The sequence below is a fragment of the Myripristis murdjan genome, chromosome 3 (assembly GCF_902150065.1).
Source record: "Myripristis murdjan chromosome 3, fMyrMur1.1, whole genome shotgun sequence".
NCBI classification, from domain to species: Eukaryota; Metazoa; Chordata; class Actinopteri; order Holocentriformes; family Holocentridae; genus Myripristis; species Myripristis murdjan.
Genome location: NC_043982.1, coordinates 20,824,817 through 20,842,682, shown reverse-complemented (window position 1 = coordinate 20,842,682; position 17,866 = coordinate 20,824,817). Strand labels below are relative to the sequence as shown.

At 42.2% G+C, this 17,866-nt stretch overlaps 1 protein-coding gene across 8 annotated transcripts in view; it reads left to right on the top strand.

Moving 5' to 3' along the window:
* chd9 (chromodomain helicase DNA binding protein 9) overlaps positions 1-14,219 on the top strand; it is a 111,191-nt gene extending 96,972 nt beyond the window's left edge. For 4 of the 8 annotated variants that reach the window (XM_030044729.1, XM_030044738.1, XM_030044789.1 and 1 more), the window contains 13 exons: positions 215-272; positions 446-494; positions 1,039-1,291; positions 1,703-1,908; positions 2,565-3,440; positions 3,945-4,108; positions 4,656-4,886; positions 5,882-6,059; positions 6,510-6,658; positions 7,056-7,286; positions 8,398-8,547; positions 9,871-9,975; positions 10,265-14,219. In XM_030044729.1, coding sequence (XP_029900589.1) covers positions 215-272; positions 446-494; positions 1,039-1,291; positions 1,703-1,908; positions 2,565-3,440; positions 3,945-4,108; positions 4,656-4,886; positions 5,882-6,059; positions 6,510-6,658; positions 7,056-7,286; positions 8,398-8,547; positions 9,871-9,975; positions 10,265-11,263 — 3,649 coding nt within the window. In that variant the 3' untranslated portion in view covers positions 11,264-14,219. The remainder of the gene's footprint in view (positions 1-214; positions 273-445; positions 495-1,038; positions 1,292-1,702; positions 1,909-2,564; positions 3,441-3,944; positions 4,109-4,655; positions 4,887-5,881; positions 6,060-6,509; positions 6,659-7,055; positions 7,287-8,397; positions 8,548-9,870; positions 9,976-10,264) is intronic. The other 4 variants (XM_030044764.1, XM_030044755.1, XM_030044747.1 and 1 more) reach the window with 4 other exon arrangements.
* Positions 14,220-17,866: the final 3,647 nt, after the last annotated feature.

Genomic DNA, 17,866 nt, shown 5'->3' with positions numbered 1-17,866 from the left:
AGAAATTAGGCAACCATACCTTCTTGTAAAAGAAGTAACCCACTAAATAGGTTTTCTTACCTGATTGATGACCAGCCTGTTTTTCCAGCTGCACTTATCAAACACAAATCACTTTCCAGACTGTTGTAGTTGTTGAAAATGAGCGGTTGTTTTGTTCTGTCAGTCACTATATGTGGCCTCTGCTGACTGGCTCTTGTTAACTGTGTTTGTGCAGGGATGTGGACGACCCAGAATACAAGCCTGCCCCAGCCTTGCTGAAGGACGATATGGAGGTAAGGCCAAAGGAAGTGGAGGGACACATTGTCCCTTTGATAAGGCCAGCTAACACTGTGTGACTGATTTTGAATCTGTGTTTGTGGCTGCAAGTATTTTATTTGATATTGTTGGCTTCAGTGCAATGCATTAGCCTTGTGCTTGCATAAACACAAATTGTCTCTTCATGCAGGATGATGCCTCTTCTCCCGGCGACTTGGTTGTCACTGACAGCGCTGGAGGTAAGTATTAGACTCCTGTAATCCACAGGGGATTATCATTATCATTATGAATTTAAATAAACACCTCCCACAGGCATTGGAAATTTTATAGTCATGGAAACTGAAGTATGATAAAAGTAACAAATAACAAATCTATGATGTAACATGGGAATGGTGGTCAAGAAAACATAATTTAAAAAAAAACAAAACAAGATTTAAACACGGTCAGGACATGTTTTACTAACATCTGACTATGACTTCAGAAATGCCACAGAAAGTTATTTCAGAAAGTTTGTTCTTGAAGCTTTTGCTCATGTTAGTTAAGTGTCCAGTATCAAACTTGGCTGCAAACATAGTGAAATAACATGTTTTTTTTTTTAATAAGCCATTAGCTCTGGGATATTCAAGATTGCTGTTTCAACCACAGAAAATAGTCAAATATTGACACTAAACCTTAAGAAGGCAGAGAAGTTATGTTACCTGCCATGCAGTATAGTTAGTGTTTGTTCCATTTGTATATTACTGTTTCAGTGCTCTATTTGCTGTGTATTGTGCTCTGATCCAGATGCGCCTCCGGTGATGGAGGGTGACACTGCCTACTGGCCATCTTCCTCTGTACTGACAGCCAGGCTGAGGCGTCTGATCACAGCCTCCCAACGCTACACCAAGAGCCGGCAGATCCTGCACATCCACCAGGCCCAAGCCCAGACTCAGTCCCAGCAGACCATGATGCTTGCCACTCCACTCTGCTCACTGCCCACCACCCTCAATGACACACTCAACCCCAAGATGGCTGCCAAGATTGAACGTCAGCAGAGGTGAGACTATGCATCGGTTGAACAATTTTTTGAAAATAAACTGGATCTGGAAGGCACTGGTTAATAATTCTTAGGAAGGAAGGAAAGAAAATAAATTAAAAAATAAATCATTACAAGAAGATATGAATGTACATGGACTAAAACGAACTTTTGGCTCACCTGACAAGGCCTGGTAAACTAAAACTTAACTTTTCGCAAAGAATTTTACCACCCCAAATAAGTAATATGCATTTTTTATAGAAATATGTCCTTATACTATCTGTAATGGAGATCAAAGCAGCAAGTTTGTAACTACTAGGGAGCACCAAAACGTAGTTGAGATTACTTGTTGCTTCCTATGCCAGAAGTGTGCACTGCACAATTGCTCATCACAGACAGAGATGACATGCCTACCTGTCCCACTCTCCTCAGGTGGACCAGACGAGAAGAGGCTGACTTTTACCGGGTGGTCTCTACGTTTGGTGTGGTTTTTGACCCAACCCTTGGCCGTTTCGACTGGACCAAGTTCAGGGCTATGGCTCGGCTGCACAAAAAGACCGACGAGAGCCTGCAAAAGTATCTGTGGGCTTTCACTGCCATGTGCCGAAGGGTGTGTCGCTTGCCACCCAAAGACGGAGGTCAGGGGTCTACATGCATGTACATGCACACACAAGCGACAAACCCTGCTTTTCTATTTACACACAGTAAACTGGAGATCTGTGATGCTGCTGGAGACAATTTCAGCATGTTGCTGTTAACTTTGTTAGATTCATCTGATGAAAAAGACAACTCTAATAATCCATTAGCCTGCTCATCAAATACGATCACAATAAGAGTGTGTATGCTTTTATGTTTCCTGTTTCATTTGACTAACCTAACTAGGTTTTAATATGTAGAATGTTGACCTATTTATAATAAGAATAATGAAGAATAATGAAGAATAATGGAGTGTTGATTTACATAGGCACATTCATGTCTCAGTCTTATGTCCTAATGTTGACACCTACACTGCTCTCAAGTTGATCTTAGTAATACTTAAGATATTACTCTCTGCACTCATTCCTGACTGTGAAAGGTTTTATTCTTGTAGCCAGTCTCTTGGTAAACAAGCTGGTTCAGCAGTAGTCTGAGATAGGGAGGCTGATAAAGTTAATAATTTATGGAAGAGTAAACAGTGTGATACTTTAACTTCAGACACAAACAGATCTATGGGTTATATCTGTAGTGCAGCTTTTAGTTTTTTCTCACACTTTGTCTCATGCTTAATTCCTCCTCTTTCTATGTTTTGTGCCAGACTCTGCGGTGGACCCGTCTCTCTCCATCCAGCCCATCACAGAGGAACGAGCGTCTCGCACTCTGTACAGAGTGGAGCTGCTTCGCCAGGTGAGGGAGCAGGTGCTTCGCCACCCATTGCTCTACGAGCGCCTGTCATTGTGCCAGATGGGCTCTGACCTGCCCGTCTGGTGGGAACCTGGTACCCATGACCGTGACCTGCTCATTGGTGCTGCCAAGCACGGTGTGAGCCGCACAGACTACCACATCCTCAGAGACCCTGAGCTTGGGTTCATGGCTGCCCAGCGCAACTACAGCCAAACAAAAACTGCACAGCAACAGTCCCGCACACCCACGCCGCTCATTCACCCTCAGTTCCAGGCCAGCAGCTCAGCAATGACAGACTCTCCACTGCCAACACCAGCCCAGAGGGACACAGAGCCCTCTGGGATCATACCCAAGGAGGAGCCGGCCTCAGAGGAGGAGGAGAACAGGGAGAAGCAGGGGGAGAGTTGGAGCCCTCCTCCAGTGTCAGCTACTCCTGTGGAGCTAGAGGAGAAGCCAGTTCCTGAGAAGGCAGAGAACGAAAGGCGGATGGTGGCAGCGCGAACCAAGCCCCTTACACCCAACTCCTCAGAGAGGAAGCCCAAGAAGGCCAGTAAGAGGGGCCGCAGGGAGGCCAGGCGTGGCTCAGAGTCAGAGTCAGATGGCTCTTCCTCGAGCTCTTCATCACGCTCCTCTTCGTCATCGTCATCATCATCGTCTTCCTCTTCACACTCTGGGTCCAGCTCTTCCTCCTCTTCCTCTTCTTGCTCCTCTGGTTCTTCGTCATCATCTTCATCCTCATCTTCCTCTTCTGAAGATAGTGAGAGTGAGGGAGAGGAAGGGCAGAAGAAAGGTGAGTGTCCAGGTTTTCACACACGTGACACAGGGTAATGCTACATAAAACAAGTGATAAATAACAAACTGATGCACTCGTACAAGTGAAAATTAAAAAACACATTATGTTCAGTCCAGGAAGCAAAATGTTTTGTCTGCAGCACCAATTTAATGTCACGATTACCAGCCAATCAGATTATATAAACGGAAGACAACATCTGAAGTCATTTTTCTTTCTCTTTCCCCCCCTGCTCAAACAGTTGCTGCTCTTTTGTTTTGTGGAGTAGCATTGTATTACTGGTGTGATTTCCAGTGCCACTCTCCAGTGCAGTGATTTTCTGGCATTATCAATACGCATATTATGCATATTGTATGCTTAATATTGTAGATACCCTCTTATGAAGCTCTGTTTAGGAATGATAAAATAAAAATTAATCTAAGATCAAAGTATTCTATCACACACTGAAAGGCTTGTTATTAGTATTTTGTCTCTAAAATTTTGTATGTGTTGTCTGGTACATAGTGCCTGCAGCGGCAAGTGTGAAGGGCTTCGATGAAGACAGCGTGGCATCTCTAAGCACTACGCAAGATGAAACACAGGACAGGCACATGGCTGAGAACGGTGTCACCAATTCCTCACATCCTTTCCAGGGAGGTTACATGCTGGCTGCATCCTATTGGCCAAAGGTGAACAACACACATGCAACCTGATCATCTGCATAAAAAAAAAAAAAAAAAACTCATTAAAACAAATGAGTCCAGTCTATGACTATGAAAACCTGGAAAAGTCATGGAATATGAGAATTGTGTTTTCCAGGCCTGGAGACATTTTGGAAAACAGAAAGCATGATGATGGTAGAACTGCTGTACAGTAGGTGCTTTGAATAAGAAGCCAAGTAACATTTACAGTACATAAGTCTCATGTGATCATTGTAATAAGCTAGATGAGACCTAGAATTATCAAATCAAGGATTCAACAAAAAAAAAGAATATTGTAGTTTAAATTAATATTCATGATGGAAGTCATACAAAATGTGAACTAAATGTAAAACTAAGCAGGTGCATTGTTTTGATTCCAGCTCAAAAGCCATGTCACCTGTTGTCCCCTCTGTCTATTCCTAGTTCCTTTTAGTCATTTTGTATCAATTAAGACAATTATATTATGGATGGTGATCAAAATGTCACTTATACAAGCGATTAAGTGTCCTGACCCTCTGTTTCGGCATTTGTGTAGGACCGCGTGATGATTAACCGTCTGGATAGCATCTGTCAGGCAGTGTTGAAGGGGAAGTGGCCAGGAACACGGCGCGTCTACGAAACTGGAGGGGCGGTAGCCTCCTTCTATACCACCAAGCTGCTGGACAATGCCAACAGCCTGTGCGAGGACCCCTCTGCCTCGCCGCAGGGGTCAAAGGTGAAGAAGCATGTTGCAGAAAACAAGGAGTTCTCAGTCAAACTCAATGATGTATGTTGATTTTTCGTTTCTCCTTCTCCTCCTCCCTTCGCCCCACCCCAACTGTAGGACACTACCTCTTCTGCTCCCATGACCGGTGTTAGTTGCATTGTTCAGCATGTTTCTCTTGTTTTTTTCCCTTTGTATGAGTATGATTAGTGGTTTTGACTGCCTAGCAGGAGAAGAGCTTAATTTAATAGCAGCCTTCCTCTCTTTTTCCCCCCACACTCAATTTAAATTGGCCTCTGAGGCTGTGATTACTGAGCAGAAACCACTCACTCATGAGAATATAATAAGAAGGTTCAGTTTTGAGCCTCTGGACTAAAGGGGTCTTGTTTATAATCTGATTGAAAAGGAGCCATTGACTGTGGGTGTTTTCTGTGCCTCTGGGCAACATGGCTATTAACATGGTGGGCTTGCCAGCCACTTGCCTCTGACAAATTTTATATATTTTTTTTTTTCTGCTGCTGCAGCTATTTGGTGACATAGATATTTTCCCCAAAGATTACCTTTCCCCCATCAGTTCCACTGACAGCTACAGCTTGTTACTCATAAAAAGTGGACTGTACATGATGAATATGCTGAGCAGCTATCCCCTTGACATGGTTTCCCACTAGACCTATGATTAGATTTATCCCAGTGCCTTTTCATCCTCTTCTTATTGTACGTCTCTCTCTCCCAGTACTACTAACAAGAAAATGTTTCCTTTTATCATTGAAGATTCATGCTGATTGAAAGATTTTGAGTTTTATGAAATGAAAATAGGATACAGCATAAGATGTATGAGGCTGACACAACAAAATCACAGCACATATTTGTTTTGTGATGCTTCAGTTGTTTGGCAGAGAATGCTTCCTTGTACACTTTGGACTAAGTCTGGGAATGCATCAAAAATTGAAAAACAACTAACCTCTGCCCCTTGTGAAGTTTTGTATATCTGACCTGTGGTTATACTGTGAGTGCCCTTCTTCCTACACTTGGCTGATGCACCATGTCTATGTGTGTAGCAGGAGGGAGGTTTGAAGTTGACCTTCCAGAAGCAGGGTCTACCTCTGAAACGGCCCCTAGAGTCGGAGGAGGGGCCCCAGGCCCAGCAGCAGTACTTGGCTCGGCTTCAGGAGCTGCAGAGTGCCTCAGACACAGGCCTGGCTGACATCACCAAGCCACAGGGCAGCCTCCAGCAGGGTGTGTTCACTTACAATATGTCCATGGAGATTTGTGCAGTTTGCGTTGTGATAAGTCATCCATGTTATCTTTTACTACCACTAGATGGCAGCAAAGTAAAGTTTTGATGACTTTAAGATGGCTTGAATGAAAGAGGGAGCTTTACTTTTTAGCATGATGCAACTGATTTCAAGGCTCTGTACCTTTACATAGTATGTGGACTCAAAAGTCAAAACATTGGTGTCCTCCTATATATGGTCAGAGCTTTTCATGCAAGGACTGAGAGTGCTGTTAGTTTATGGAAGTCCTAAAGAGCTTATTTTCTATGTACAAGTGAAAAACTACTCTATGACAAAAGTTTAGATAGTTTGAGTTGTATCTTAAAGATTCAACAATTGGCTGTAAATGAGCCAGCTGAATTAACAAGACACAGCACAGTTTTTGACAGCTAACCAGCTGGTTCTGGTTCAGTCCCCCCAGGTCTGACCGGTCAGATGAGGCTGAACGGAGTGATAGACGGCCAGCCAGTGGTGAAGAGGCGGAGGGGGAGGAGGAAGAACGTGGAAGGGATGGACCTTCTCTTCATGAACAGGAACAGAGTCCCAGCTGTGCCAGAGCGTGTAAGCACTGATGAGATCTCACTTTTTTTTCTTTCTTTCTTTTTTCTTTTTTTTTTTTTTTTTAGAACTGCACCCTTTTTCTCCTCATATAACCTGTATTGCAACAGAGCTTTACAGTATTTGTCCAGCAGGATGCACACCTCATTTATGATACCTACAAAAAAAAATCATGGATTTCCTTTGCTCCTAAAGTTTATTTAGGAACCCATGTCCCTGTGCGATTGGTCTATATAAAATTATTTTGGCCAAAATGGGCTATGTATGTTCATCTTGCAAAATCATTTTGATAGATATCATAGATACCTTGAAATTAATGTACTATACAGCACAAGTCACTTTCAACAAATGCTTAAGGAATGCCCTTTTTCCTCACTGGTATGCACCCCTGCATCTCCAGGTGCCTCCAGGATGGGGTGGCATTGGCCAGGTGGGCATGGCTGTGGCCCCTGAGTTGGGCTTTAGCCAGGGCCAGAGTCAGGGTCCCGTGGACACAGAGAGCAGGGTCCCTGTCATCAACCTCAAAGATGGTACGCGGCTTGCTGGAGACGACGCTCCAAGGAGGAAAGATCTGGAACAGTGGCTGAAAGAGCACCCAGGCTTTGTAGCCGACACAGGGGCCTTTATCCCTGTGAGTCCATTTTCCCTCTGTCCTCTTTTCAATTCTTCTCTCCCCCCTCAGATTAACCACCCCTGTCTGTAAAAATGTTAGTTTGTAATAATTGTCCGGTTTTCTGGAGTACCATGAAGTATTTGGGGAATTACTCCAAAAAAGAACTTAAAAACTTGTGGTTCGGCACAAATACACAAAGCAGTCTGAGATTTTCTTTTTGGTTAGTGTGTTGTTTAAAATCTGAGTCCACTACCAAGGAAAGTTAGTTTATATTATTGATCAAAAACTAACTGATGATACAAATATTTTTTTGAGAAATATTTGTATGAAACAAATTGTTACACCATATATTTCATTCAAATATTAACCCATTTATGCTGGGAAGACTGGGAGATATTCAGATAAATCAAAAGTTTGATATTGATGGTTGTAATCTGAGAGTTAAAACCTGCAATCAAACATGGTGGTGGAAATACTGAGGTGTTGGGATGTTTCATCTAAACCGCAGTTGGTCATTAGAGAGTGACACTAAACATGCATCAACGGTATAGGAGGCCTATCGGAAGCCTAAGGAAGAACAAGACCATTGTTGACTCTTTTACCTTCCACAGATACCAGACCTCAAACCCACCGAACAACTTTGGGCATATTTGAAAATAGAAAAGGCCAAATTTATTGTAACATCACAAGACACTGCATAATGTGCATTCTCAAATTCTGCAAAAACCTGGTAGAGCCAATGCCAGACAGAGTGCAACCTGTGATTAAGCCAAACAGTGGAGATGTCAGACAGGGACTGTCAGTAAACAGACAGACAGTAAACTGTATGTAATTTTGTTTGAGAAATATTGTCCAAATATCCCAAATTTGCATTCTGGGTTCTTTATATTCTGTATATGTTATATCACAGAAGTACATTGCCCATGATGAAAAACTGATGCACAATGAAATGGATGCACATATATTCTGAAAAAAAAAAAAAAAAAATCATGGAATTACCTCAAACTGGAACATTTTTTAGGAAACTATCTACTTTTGCAGAATAACAACTGAAAATTCAATTTTAGCTGAAGCTCCCTTCACTTAGCCATTTTCATTCATGATGAGTAATTTTATGTTTCATGTCCAGGGGGTAAATAAGATGCAAATGCAGTTCCAGTTCCAGGACGGTCGGCCCAAGCAGAAGAGGCACCGCTGCCGGAACCCCAACAAAATAGATGTCAACAGCCTGACAGGAGAGGAAAGAGTCCAGATCATCAACAGGAGAAATGCACGCAAGGTGTGTGTGTGTGTGTGTGTGTGTGTGTGTTGTGTTTATAGGCTTTTGGGTTTATGCATCCCTTCAAATGTTAATATTTTGTAAAAATATTAACAGTGCTCTTACTAGTGAGTTTTACTTTCATTCTAACCTGTGACATGAATATCTCCTTTTGTAATGAAAAGCAAATGCTCTACATCAAATGAAATCACTTTGTCACTATAGTGCAAAATTCTGACATCTCTTTCATGGACATTGTCAAGTTTCTTTCAGAAATTGAAATCATCACTTGTTTAAAAATAGTCCATCCTGCTTTTTACAAACAAGAAAAGGAAAATTATTTGAATGAAAATGATTTGAATGGTAGGATGATAGAGGGCCAGGCTTGTATGAAGTGATGGTAAGGTACACTATATGGACAAAAGTATTGGGCCACACCTTTTAATCACTGAATCCAGGTGTTTCATTCAGTCACATTACCACAGGTATATAAAAACCTAGCCATGCAGTCTGCCTTTACAAACATTTGTTAAAGAATGGGTTGTTCTAAATAACTCATTGAATTGTGTGAAAAGTGTGGTACTGTAATAGTAATGTCATGGAATGCCACCGCTGCAACAAGTCAGTTAGTTAAATTTCTTCCCTCCTAGATATTTCACAGTCCAATGTAAGCGGTATTATTGCAAAGTGTAAGTGTTTAGGAACCACAGCATCTCAGCCGCCAAGTGGCAGACCACGTAAAGTTACAGAGCGGGGTCACCGAGTGCTGAGGCGCATAGTGCATAAAAGTCGCGAACGCTCAGCTGACTCAATAAATGCAGAGCTCCAAACCTCCTCTGACATTAACATCAGCACAAAATCTGCACGCCGGGAGCTTCATGGCATGGGTTTCCATGGCCGAGCAGCAGCATGCAAGCTTTACATCACCAAGCACAATGCCAAGCGTCAGATGGAGCCGTGTAAAGCACGCCACCACTGGACTCTGGAGAGGTGGAAACGTCTTCTGTGGAGTGACAAATCACACTTCTCTATCTGGCAATCTGATGGATGAGTCTGGGTTTGGTGAATGCCAGGAGGACATTCCCTGCCTTAGTTTAGTTTAGTGGAGGAGTGATAATGCTGTGGGCTTTTTTTCTGGGGTTGGCCGAGGCCCCTTAGTTCCACTGTAAAAGCTCCTGTGGGTGTAATGTGTAGGTGGCCCAATACCTTTGTCCGTATAGTTTATCTCCAGAATGTGGAAGAAATGTGTGGGTGACAGACATTTTGGGTTGTGTACTGTCTGTGGTGATTAGCTTGCATTGCATTCTACGCTGTGGTTCATGCTGCCTCTGATCTTGACTGTAGGTTGGTGGTGCCTTCGCCCCTCCTCTAAAGGACCTGTGCCGGTTCCTTCAGGAGAACCCCGAGTACGGGGTCCCACCTGAGTGGGCAGATGTGGTCAAACAGTCGGTGAGTTAGCTTGTCACACAGCCAACTCTCAAACAGTTAGATGGAACAAAATGTCCAGTCTTGTATTACTGTGCAGGTTTGAAAAGTGTATAATCATACGAAAAATGTATTTGGTCATTTCAAAGTCCTGAACCCTGGGCAATCACACAAGTGATCACACAAGAAAAAATCTGCAACAATAAAATTATGCAAAATGAATTTAATTAACTGAAATGAACAGTTGAGGAACCATGATCTTACTTTATTGCCAAAGAAAGACACCGAACTGTGTCCTTCATGTGCCATCCAGGGCTACCTCCCAGAGAGCATGTTTGACCGGATCCTGACCGGACCCATCGTTCCTGAGGAGGTGAGCCGACGTGGACGGCGACCTAAGAACCCCCTTGCCAAGGCGGCAGCAGCGGCGGCAGCAGCGGCAGCAGCAGCACCCAATCCAGCGGCCTCGACCCTGGGACTGAACCCCCTGCTGGCTAATGGCCTGCTCTCTGGAATGGACCTCACGAGCCTGCAGGCCTTCCAGCAGAACCTCCAGAGCCTCCAGTCCCTGCAGCTCACAGCTGGCCTCATGGGGCTGCCAGCCGATGCCAGCAACTTGGCTGCTAGCAACCTGGCCGCTATGTTTCCTATGATGCTGTCAGGCATGGCTGGGCTGCCCAACCTGCTGGGCATGAGCAGCCTCCTCGGAAAGCCCCCTCAGGAGGGAACAGCGGTATCTGAGGACAAGGCCAAGGGAACTGCCAGCGGAGGAGCAGGAGAACCCTCTGTGTCCAAAGCCCCATCCCACACCTCAGACACCAAAGGAGAAAGGACAGAGGGCCTGAGCACGGATCCTCCCTCCACCTCCAACGCCACCTCCTCTGCCACCGCCCCACTAAGTGCTTCAGCTGCCACGGCAGCCTCCAGTCACCCGCTGTCTCTTAACCCCTTGTTACTCTCCAGTATGCTTTACCCAGGGATGCTTCTCACTCCAGGCCTTAACCTTCCTGTGTCCACCGCACAGCCACAGAGCTCGAACAGTGACCCCACTGCTCCTCCTCTGTCTGCAGCCTCCCAGCCTTCACCACAGGAGACTGAGCAGCCAGCAGCAGAGAAGGAGGGTGAGGAGGACGAGGGTGAGGAGGAGGCGTTGGAAGAAGAGGAGGGGGAAGACGACGAAGACGAGGAGGAGTCCACAGAGCAAAAGGAGAACAGCGGTCCTGAAGGCTCGGGGAAAGCGGAGTCATCTTCATCAGAGTCTGGGAGCTCCTCATCATCGTCAGACGATTCAGACTCCAGTGATGAGGACTGATCCCATTAATATATAAATATATTTATGTATCGCATAGAAATGTATACATATATTCACATATATATGGATTTTCTTGCACTTATGTTGTGATTTCTTTACATGTAAATACAAGAACTAACTAAAATGTTGTGTAATAAAGACTAAAAACAAACGAAAAAACAGTAAAAAAAAAAAAAAAAAAAAAAGAATTATGACTTACAGGAACTGAAATTAAATTTCAGTGTTTGTTCACAAGGTACAGTCTTGTTTTGAGAGACATTTTGCATGTCAAATTTTAGTAGATTTCTGAACTCTTTGTGAACTTGTACCACACAATTATGTACAATTGCAAACAGGAAAAAAGAAATCAAAATGGCATTATTGTAATTACCATGTCAGGATTTAATTTTATTAAAAAAGTGCAACTACATAAACGCTCTTGTTGAGCTGTACTATTAATATATTTTGAGTGTGGGGGTTGGGGTACTGAACTTGACAAATATTTTGCTTTCTCTTGTAAATATACTTTTACAGGTTCCTTGACACTTATGCTTTGCAGATCATACTTTGGATATGTCAGCAATAACTCGGGCAGCTATTGAATGTCACTGAAGCTGTAGATCCTCTGTCTGCCATACTCCACCCCGCTGCACAACTCACGCAGCCTCACCTGCCTGTCACTTACCTTCATATCAAGTTGATGAGTCCATTGCTAAATTGGTATGCATCCATAAAAATTAACTGAAGCTCCCCATTTAGTGTGGGAACCACTCTGTAAAAGTATTATTTTTTCAGTGGAAGACATAAGTTACCTACATCCTTGAAACTGTATCATAATCTGTCTTAATTTTGTGTTGTGATTCAGGTGTCTTTTTTTAAATGGATATCTCATTTTTGAATGAAATGCTTCAATTTCACCCTCACCTTACAAATCAAACACGCAACACACATCTATAGAAATTTATTCCAAGGCGCACTTTAGCCACCCATAGTAGGCTTACACTCTGACTTACACATCTGATCATTGTGATTACAGTGTATGGGTCTAATAAACCCTCCCCCTGGACTGTGAGGACAGAAAGCAACCTTTTACTGTGTGCCAAAAACTGCCCTTTGTTGACTGTAGTCAAGTCCTGACAAACTTCAGTGCTCTCTGTGTGGTAGAAGATGAGTTAAGGACTCTTGACAGCACACAGAGAGAATCGCATCCCTGGCATATTTGACTGCAACTTACCTCAACTGAGCTAAAGGGATTGGCTTCACTGTGCAAATATGTGCGCGCATCGGTGTGTTCATGGGTGTCAACGTGCGTATGTGTCCTTGTCCCTGCTGGAATGTGCGTGTTGGAGACCGTTATTGAGAGCTTCCATTCACTGTGTTCTGTCTGTTTTGGTTGGCCGGACTACTCTACCCATCTGAACTTGGCATGTTGTCTCACTTGGCATCTGCTGCCTATATACCTTTCCAGTCTGTATTTTGTATATGGAGGAGGGGGCCTTGAACTGACCTACTGGCAAGCTATGACAAGTAAAAAAAAACAAAAAAAAAAACATGTAACTAATGTAAAACAGCAAGGTATTTTGTTTCTGCCCTTTGAACCCTCAGAGGATCATGGTGCATTACAAATTAAAGTGTTGCATAATAATCCACCTGTCCACCAAAGTCTTACAAAGGATATATGGCACAAGCACAAAATAGTTTATCCTACGAATGAGATTGTAGTAATTGATACCTTTGATCAAGTATTGAATTGTACTCAGTACCGGATGGGCTAACTTTAGGGCTCGACATAGTGGCTGTGTTGCTGGGAATTTGCAGCTTGCTCTGTATATTTCACCTCTGGTCTGCTGATGAATGGAGCTTCAGCTAGATGTAGAAGTGCCCTTATCCTGTACCTCGTTCTCTCTTCTGTCTGAAAAACAGATTACTCAGATCTCTCTCTGCATCTTTCATTTTCCCACGGCCGTGCTTTTTGTTCATTATGGCGACACGGTGTGTTCATTTTAAGCTATAACCAGGACAGATGTTATCACTGGAATTCACTGAAGCCGAAGTACCTTTGTAATTATCTCTAGTATAACAGTGCTTGCTCTAGGACTGCTGGTACACAGTGGACTGTTAGATTCACATTTCATAGTTATTGGAGACACGGGAGAGGTTTTGGACTGGGGCCAGTAGAGTGTCCCAACAGGTTCCTCCTGTGCTGGAGAAACTCATTGAATTTGCTCAGTTTGTTTAGTTCTTAGGTGTTGGTGTAGCAAAATCATTCATCAGTGGGTCAAACCATGAACAAGCCCATGGTCTAAACACCATGACTGAAGGCACGCCAGCTGATTTCTAATGTTGCTGTAACATGGTTTTCTCGTATGCCTGTTATATAGACCTCACATTGGTTTTTGCTTGCAATGCAATGGCTTTTTTTTTATTATTATTATTATGATAAACAATACCGTATTTTTCTACGTCTGAGCAGCGAACTTAAATAATGCCACTGTCAGTTTGTACATCTGCAGTTCTGCTCTAGTGCCCTTAGGCATACGCCCAGTCATTGCTATTTCTGCTGTAGGTGACTTGTATAGTAGGCTTGTGTTTTCCCCACTAGGAAGAAGTGGGTTGACCACTGTGTATGCTGAGCCTGTTCAGGTCAAAAATGGCTAATGGTTGACGTTGTGAATACATTAAAGGGGACAATTATGATTGGACATAACATTTGCTTTTCTTTCGCTTTTCGTTTGATTTCTTTTGTTGGTTGTGCGAGGACTCTGATGCACTGCAAGTGCTAGATTGACTAGAGGCAACGTTAAAAACCTGCTTTAAACACAGTTGCAAGGAAACAATGACCAATATGCAAGAAGAATGACAAAACACCACACTACTGCTGTACAAGGTTTTCTTTGAATTTTCATATATGTAAAGTAGTCGCTGAGATGACAAAACTAGGATTATTGCCTTTGTATTTTTTTTTTCAAGCTTGATATCCTAAATGTCACCATGAAGTCAATTTCTTTTTTTTTTTCTTCTTTTTTTTTTGTTTGTTTCATTGGACTGTTGAAATACTTGCAAGATGTGGTCTGTGTAGTCAAATAATTCTTTATGTAGTGGAGGAAAAAGCGTCTTAAAAGTCATTTGTAATTTATTGGATTACTTTCTATGAAGTTCTATAGAGGAAATTGAGGTTTAATTATTTTTATTAAACATATTCTTCTGACTATCCATAAAGTCTGCTTTTGCCTGTTATTTTGTTGTTTGGGCCTTATTCAGCAAGACACTTGCAATGACCCTGGAGGTTCCCGGACAGTGATCACACGATAAACCTGATGACAAAGTATGTTACCTCCACTTCCTTCCCTGTTTCCTCCAGCATCCAAGCCAGGTTGTGAAAAGGCAGATGGGGATAAAATGATGATCAGCTCAGCGGGAAAGAGCCTTTTCTTTTAGCACATTGTTGGTTTAAATAAAAAGTACCCGTGTTTTTCTCTGAGTACCCTACAAATGTAACATGCCATTTGATGGACACTGTTACACAATGAGCTTGTGAATACAGGAGAAAACTTCTTTTTCAGAGTGAATGGCCCCAGTTTGAATTGAGCCCTTAACCCTGGCAGTGTTTGTGCTATCCGACTAGACAACTTGGGATTTCCTTTCTTCTCTGTATTGATCCGGCGCCGTATAGTATGTGCTGCTGTTAGTGGACACAAACAGTGGCTGAAAGGTCACACTGTCTATCAGCTAGACAGCATTTTGAGTGGGCAGAGGATATTTTGAACATTACTGCCAGTAATATGCCAGAACCATGACCACTTGATTCAGGCTTAAGTGTAAAGTTACTGATCATGAGTCAAAAGATTTTTTTTTCCCCACAGAACTTGAATGAAGTAGGTTTCTACAACACAACTAATTTGCCAATTAAATTGCAAAACTTCTTCATGATTTTCCAGAATAACACATCAAATTTCTATGACTGTATTTCTGCAGTGCAATGAGTAAAGCAACTTTTACAACTGCAGAGTGGGTCCACAGAAAAAATACAGCTCTTAGCAGACGCTACATCTGTTGATTCTGATTTTGCTGGTTTCCTAAAATGATACAAGAGCTGATTTCAAGGAAATAAAAACATCTATCATGTTCTAGCTTAAATTGTCAAGATATCATTATTTAAAAAAAAAAAAAAAACTGTGGCTGTGACTTTTTCAAAACGTTAGGGATTGTTCATCATTTTCCAAAACATTTCCAGGGCTTTTGCAGGATTTTCACGGCTATAGAAAGTGTTTATATGTTTGCCAGTGGTCATTTCACTAGTACAGAAAAAAATAGCGATTACAGGTCTTTGCAATGGTAACAGTAGTCAGCCGGGAAGTGAACCACTCCTCCCTGGTGCCCCTATGTTTCAAAAAGCATCACGGGAGTGCCAAAAACAAGAGGAAGTGCCCCACTGTCTGCCCTTCAGAAAGATGCCCTTCCAAGTGAGAAAACTCCATTAAGTGCCCTTGCAATACAGAGTAAAAAATAAAAGTAGAAAAAAACATGCAGCGCTGTACGGTCTCCCACTCCAGGTGTCATGTACTCTAGGTGTTACAAAGTGAGGCTGTGACAGCAGGCCAGGGCTCAAATTCTGTGCAAAGTGTTTGCTCTATGTTTTTGCAAAGGATCAATAAGTTAGGCTCAGATCTTGTTAGCGTTTTGATGTAATCTGCACTGTCCCAGTTGTTTTATTTTTCAAAGCAGCCTTAAGGTTGGTTGTTAAAACTTCCATCCAGTCCACCTGTACAGGTGTTCAGTTTCAGTCACAGCCCCTCTCCAGTGTTCAGGTGTCAGAGGGGCTGACATAGTCTGAGCTGTAACCCTGCATCCTGCTGCAGTGTGGGAACACAACACACTGTCCTCAAGTTGGAAACTTGTAACAATTACAAATTACCAGAGATAAATTTATGTACACTGCAAGAGCCTGTATAGATAGGTCTATCACATTTTTAGCCTAGCTGCTGAGCTAAGGAGCTAGCTAAGTTAATGGGTACCTTACTTAGCTGATTCTATGTGAACCTCAATTTAGAAATCAAGTAAAAATGTCAAGAAATGTCAAAATCCTTCCCTATGGAAATTATTAAATTATTAAATACCCTATGGAGTAATTTGCACAAAGCAAATGAAGCAAATGTTAATAGTTGCCTCTGTGTTTTTCCCCAGAGGTGTTTGTGAATAAAAATGTGAAAGGTTCTTACTTCTCTGTGTATTTCCCTACTGTTTTTTGTATGCTGGTAGGTGTACCTGTTGTGCAGCAGGTGCCTTTTCTTTTTTTTTTTTTTTTTTTTTGCCCCTGCCCTTCAAACAGCCTGAACTGCCACTGTTGGAGAACATGGTTAACCACAGCAACATGAGCACACACTGGGTGACAGCAATATTAAATAACAATCCTCAGATGTATCTGTGTTGACAACACTGTTTTCAGCTAAATATGTTCAGTGTGTATAAAATAAGATGCACTAAATCCAGGGTTGATTGTAGTAAAAAAGTAAAAGGCCAATGATAAGATTCATTCCACACATTCCACATTCATACCGGTCCACATTTTTTGCTCAGTTAAGTCTACACATTCAGTACAGTTTTACAGTGTACATTATATGAGTTGTGTTAGTTAGCTGTGTTAGTTTCTCTGCTATAAAAAACAAATGTACACCTGGACAACACAAACACATGAACATATAATTGCGATGGGTGGGTGACACTTTACATTTCTTTTATTACTGTTATACACGAGGAAGTCATATAATAGCTAATTGAACATATTATCCTGAGCCCTGCTCTAATCATAATCCCTAATCCTATTACTCTTATCAGTGATGTTATAGGTTCACATGTAAACTATGACATCATCTACAGACCACAATGACAACCCAAACACATAAACTTGAGTCCTTACAATGAGATACATTTCATGTCATAATATTATATTATCTCCTTATACATGTTTTATAGAGAGATAAATGGTTTATTGTTGTAACAAAAGAGGTCTTTCTATATCGTGACACGTTTGTATGCCATAATCATGAGAAAAGATGTCATAATGTTAAAATATCTTGTTATATTGTTAAAAAAAAAAGTATAGTATCTCAGTATAGTGCAATACTGAGCTACTTTTGCAATATGCGATATACGGTGATATTGTTCATGTAATCAGAGAACTTCAAGATCAGATTTTCTCATCTCCAAGCTGACTTCACTTATCTATCCAGCCACACAAAGTAAACAGAACAAACACTGCACATCAACGTTTTCCACCACACAGTGGGATGCTGTATACATCTGGTGTAACTGCAAGTCTCTCATACTCCGAAAGCGATTTGAGGCAGTGTCCATTTAGAGCAGTAGTTTCAATTCATGCTGGACTGTCTCAGCTGCTTCGTGGTAGATGGCCACACACACACACACACACACACACACACACACACACTCAGGGTTAATTGCGATCATGGAGGTCCAGTTTACCCAGCATCACAGCCAGGTTGTACAGTTTTAAACCATGCCCTTTTATGTCTCTGAGTGGTTTTCTTGTCTTTTTTGCGTGCAGGTGCCCATTCCATCTTTCATCTAATAGCACAGCAATGAGAGTGTGGAGGTCACCATGGC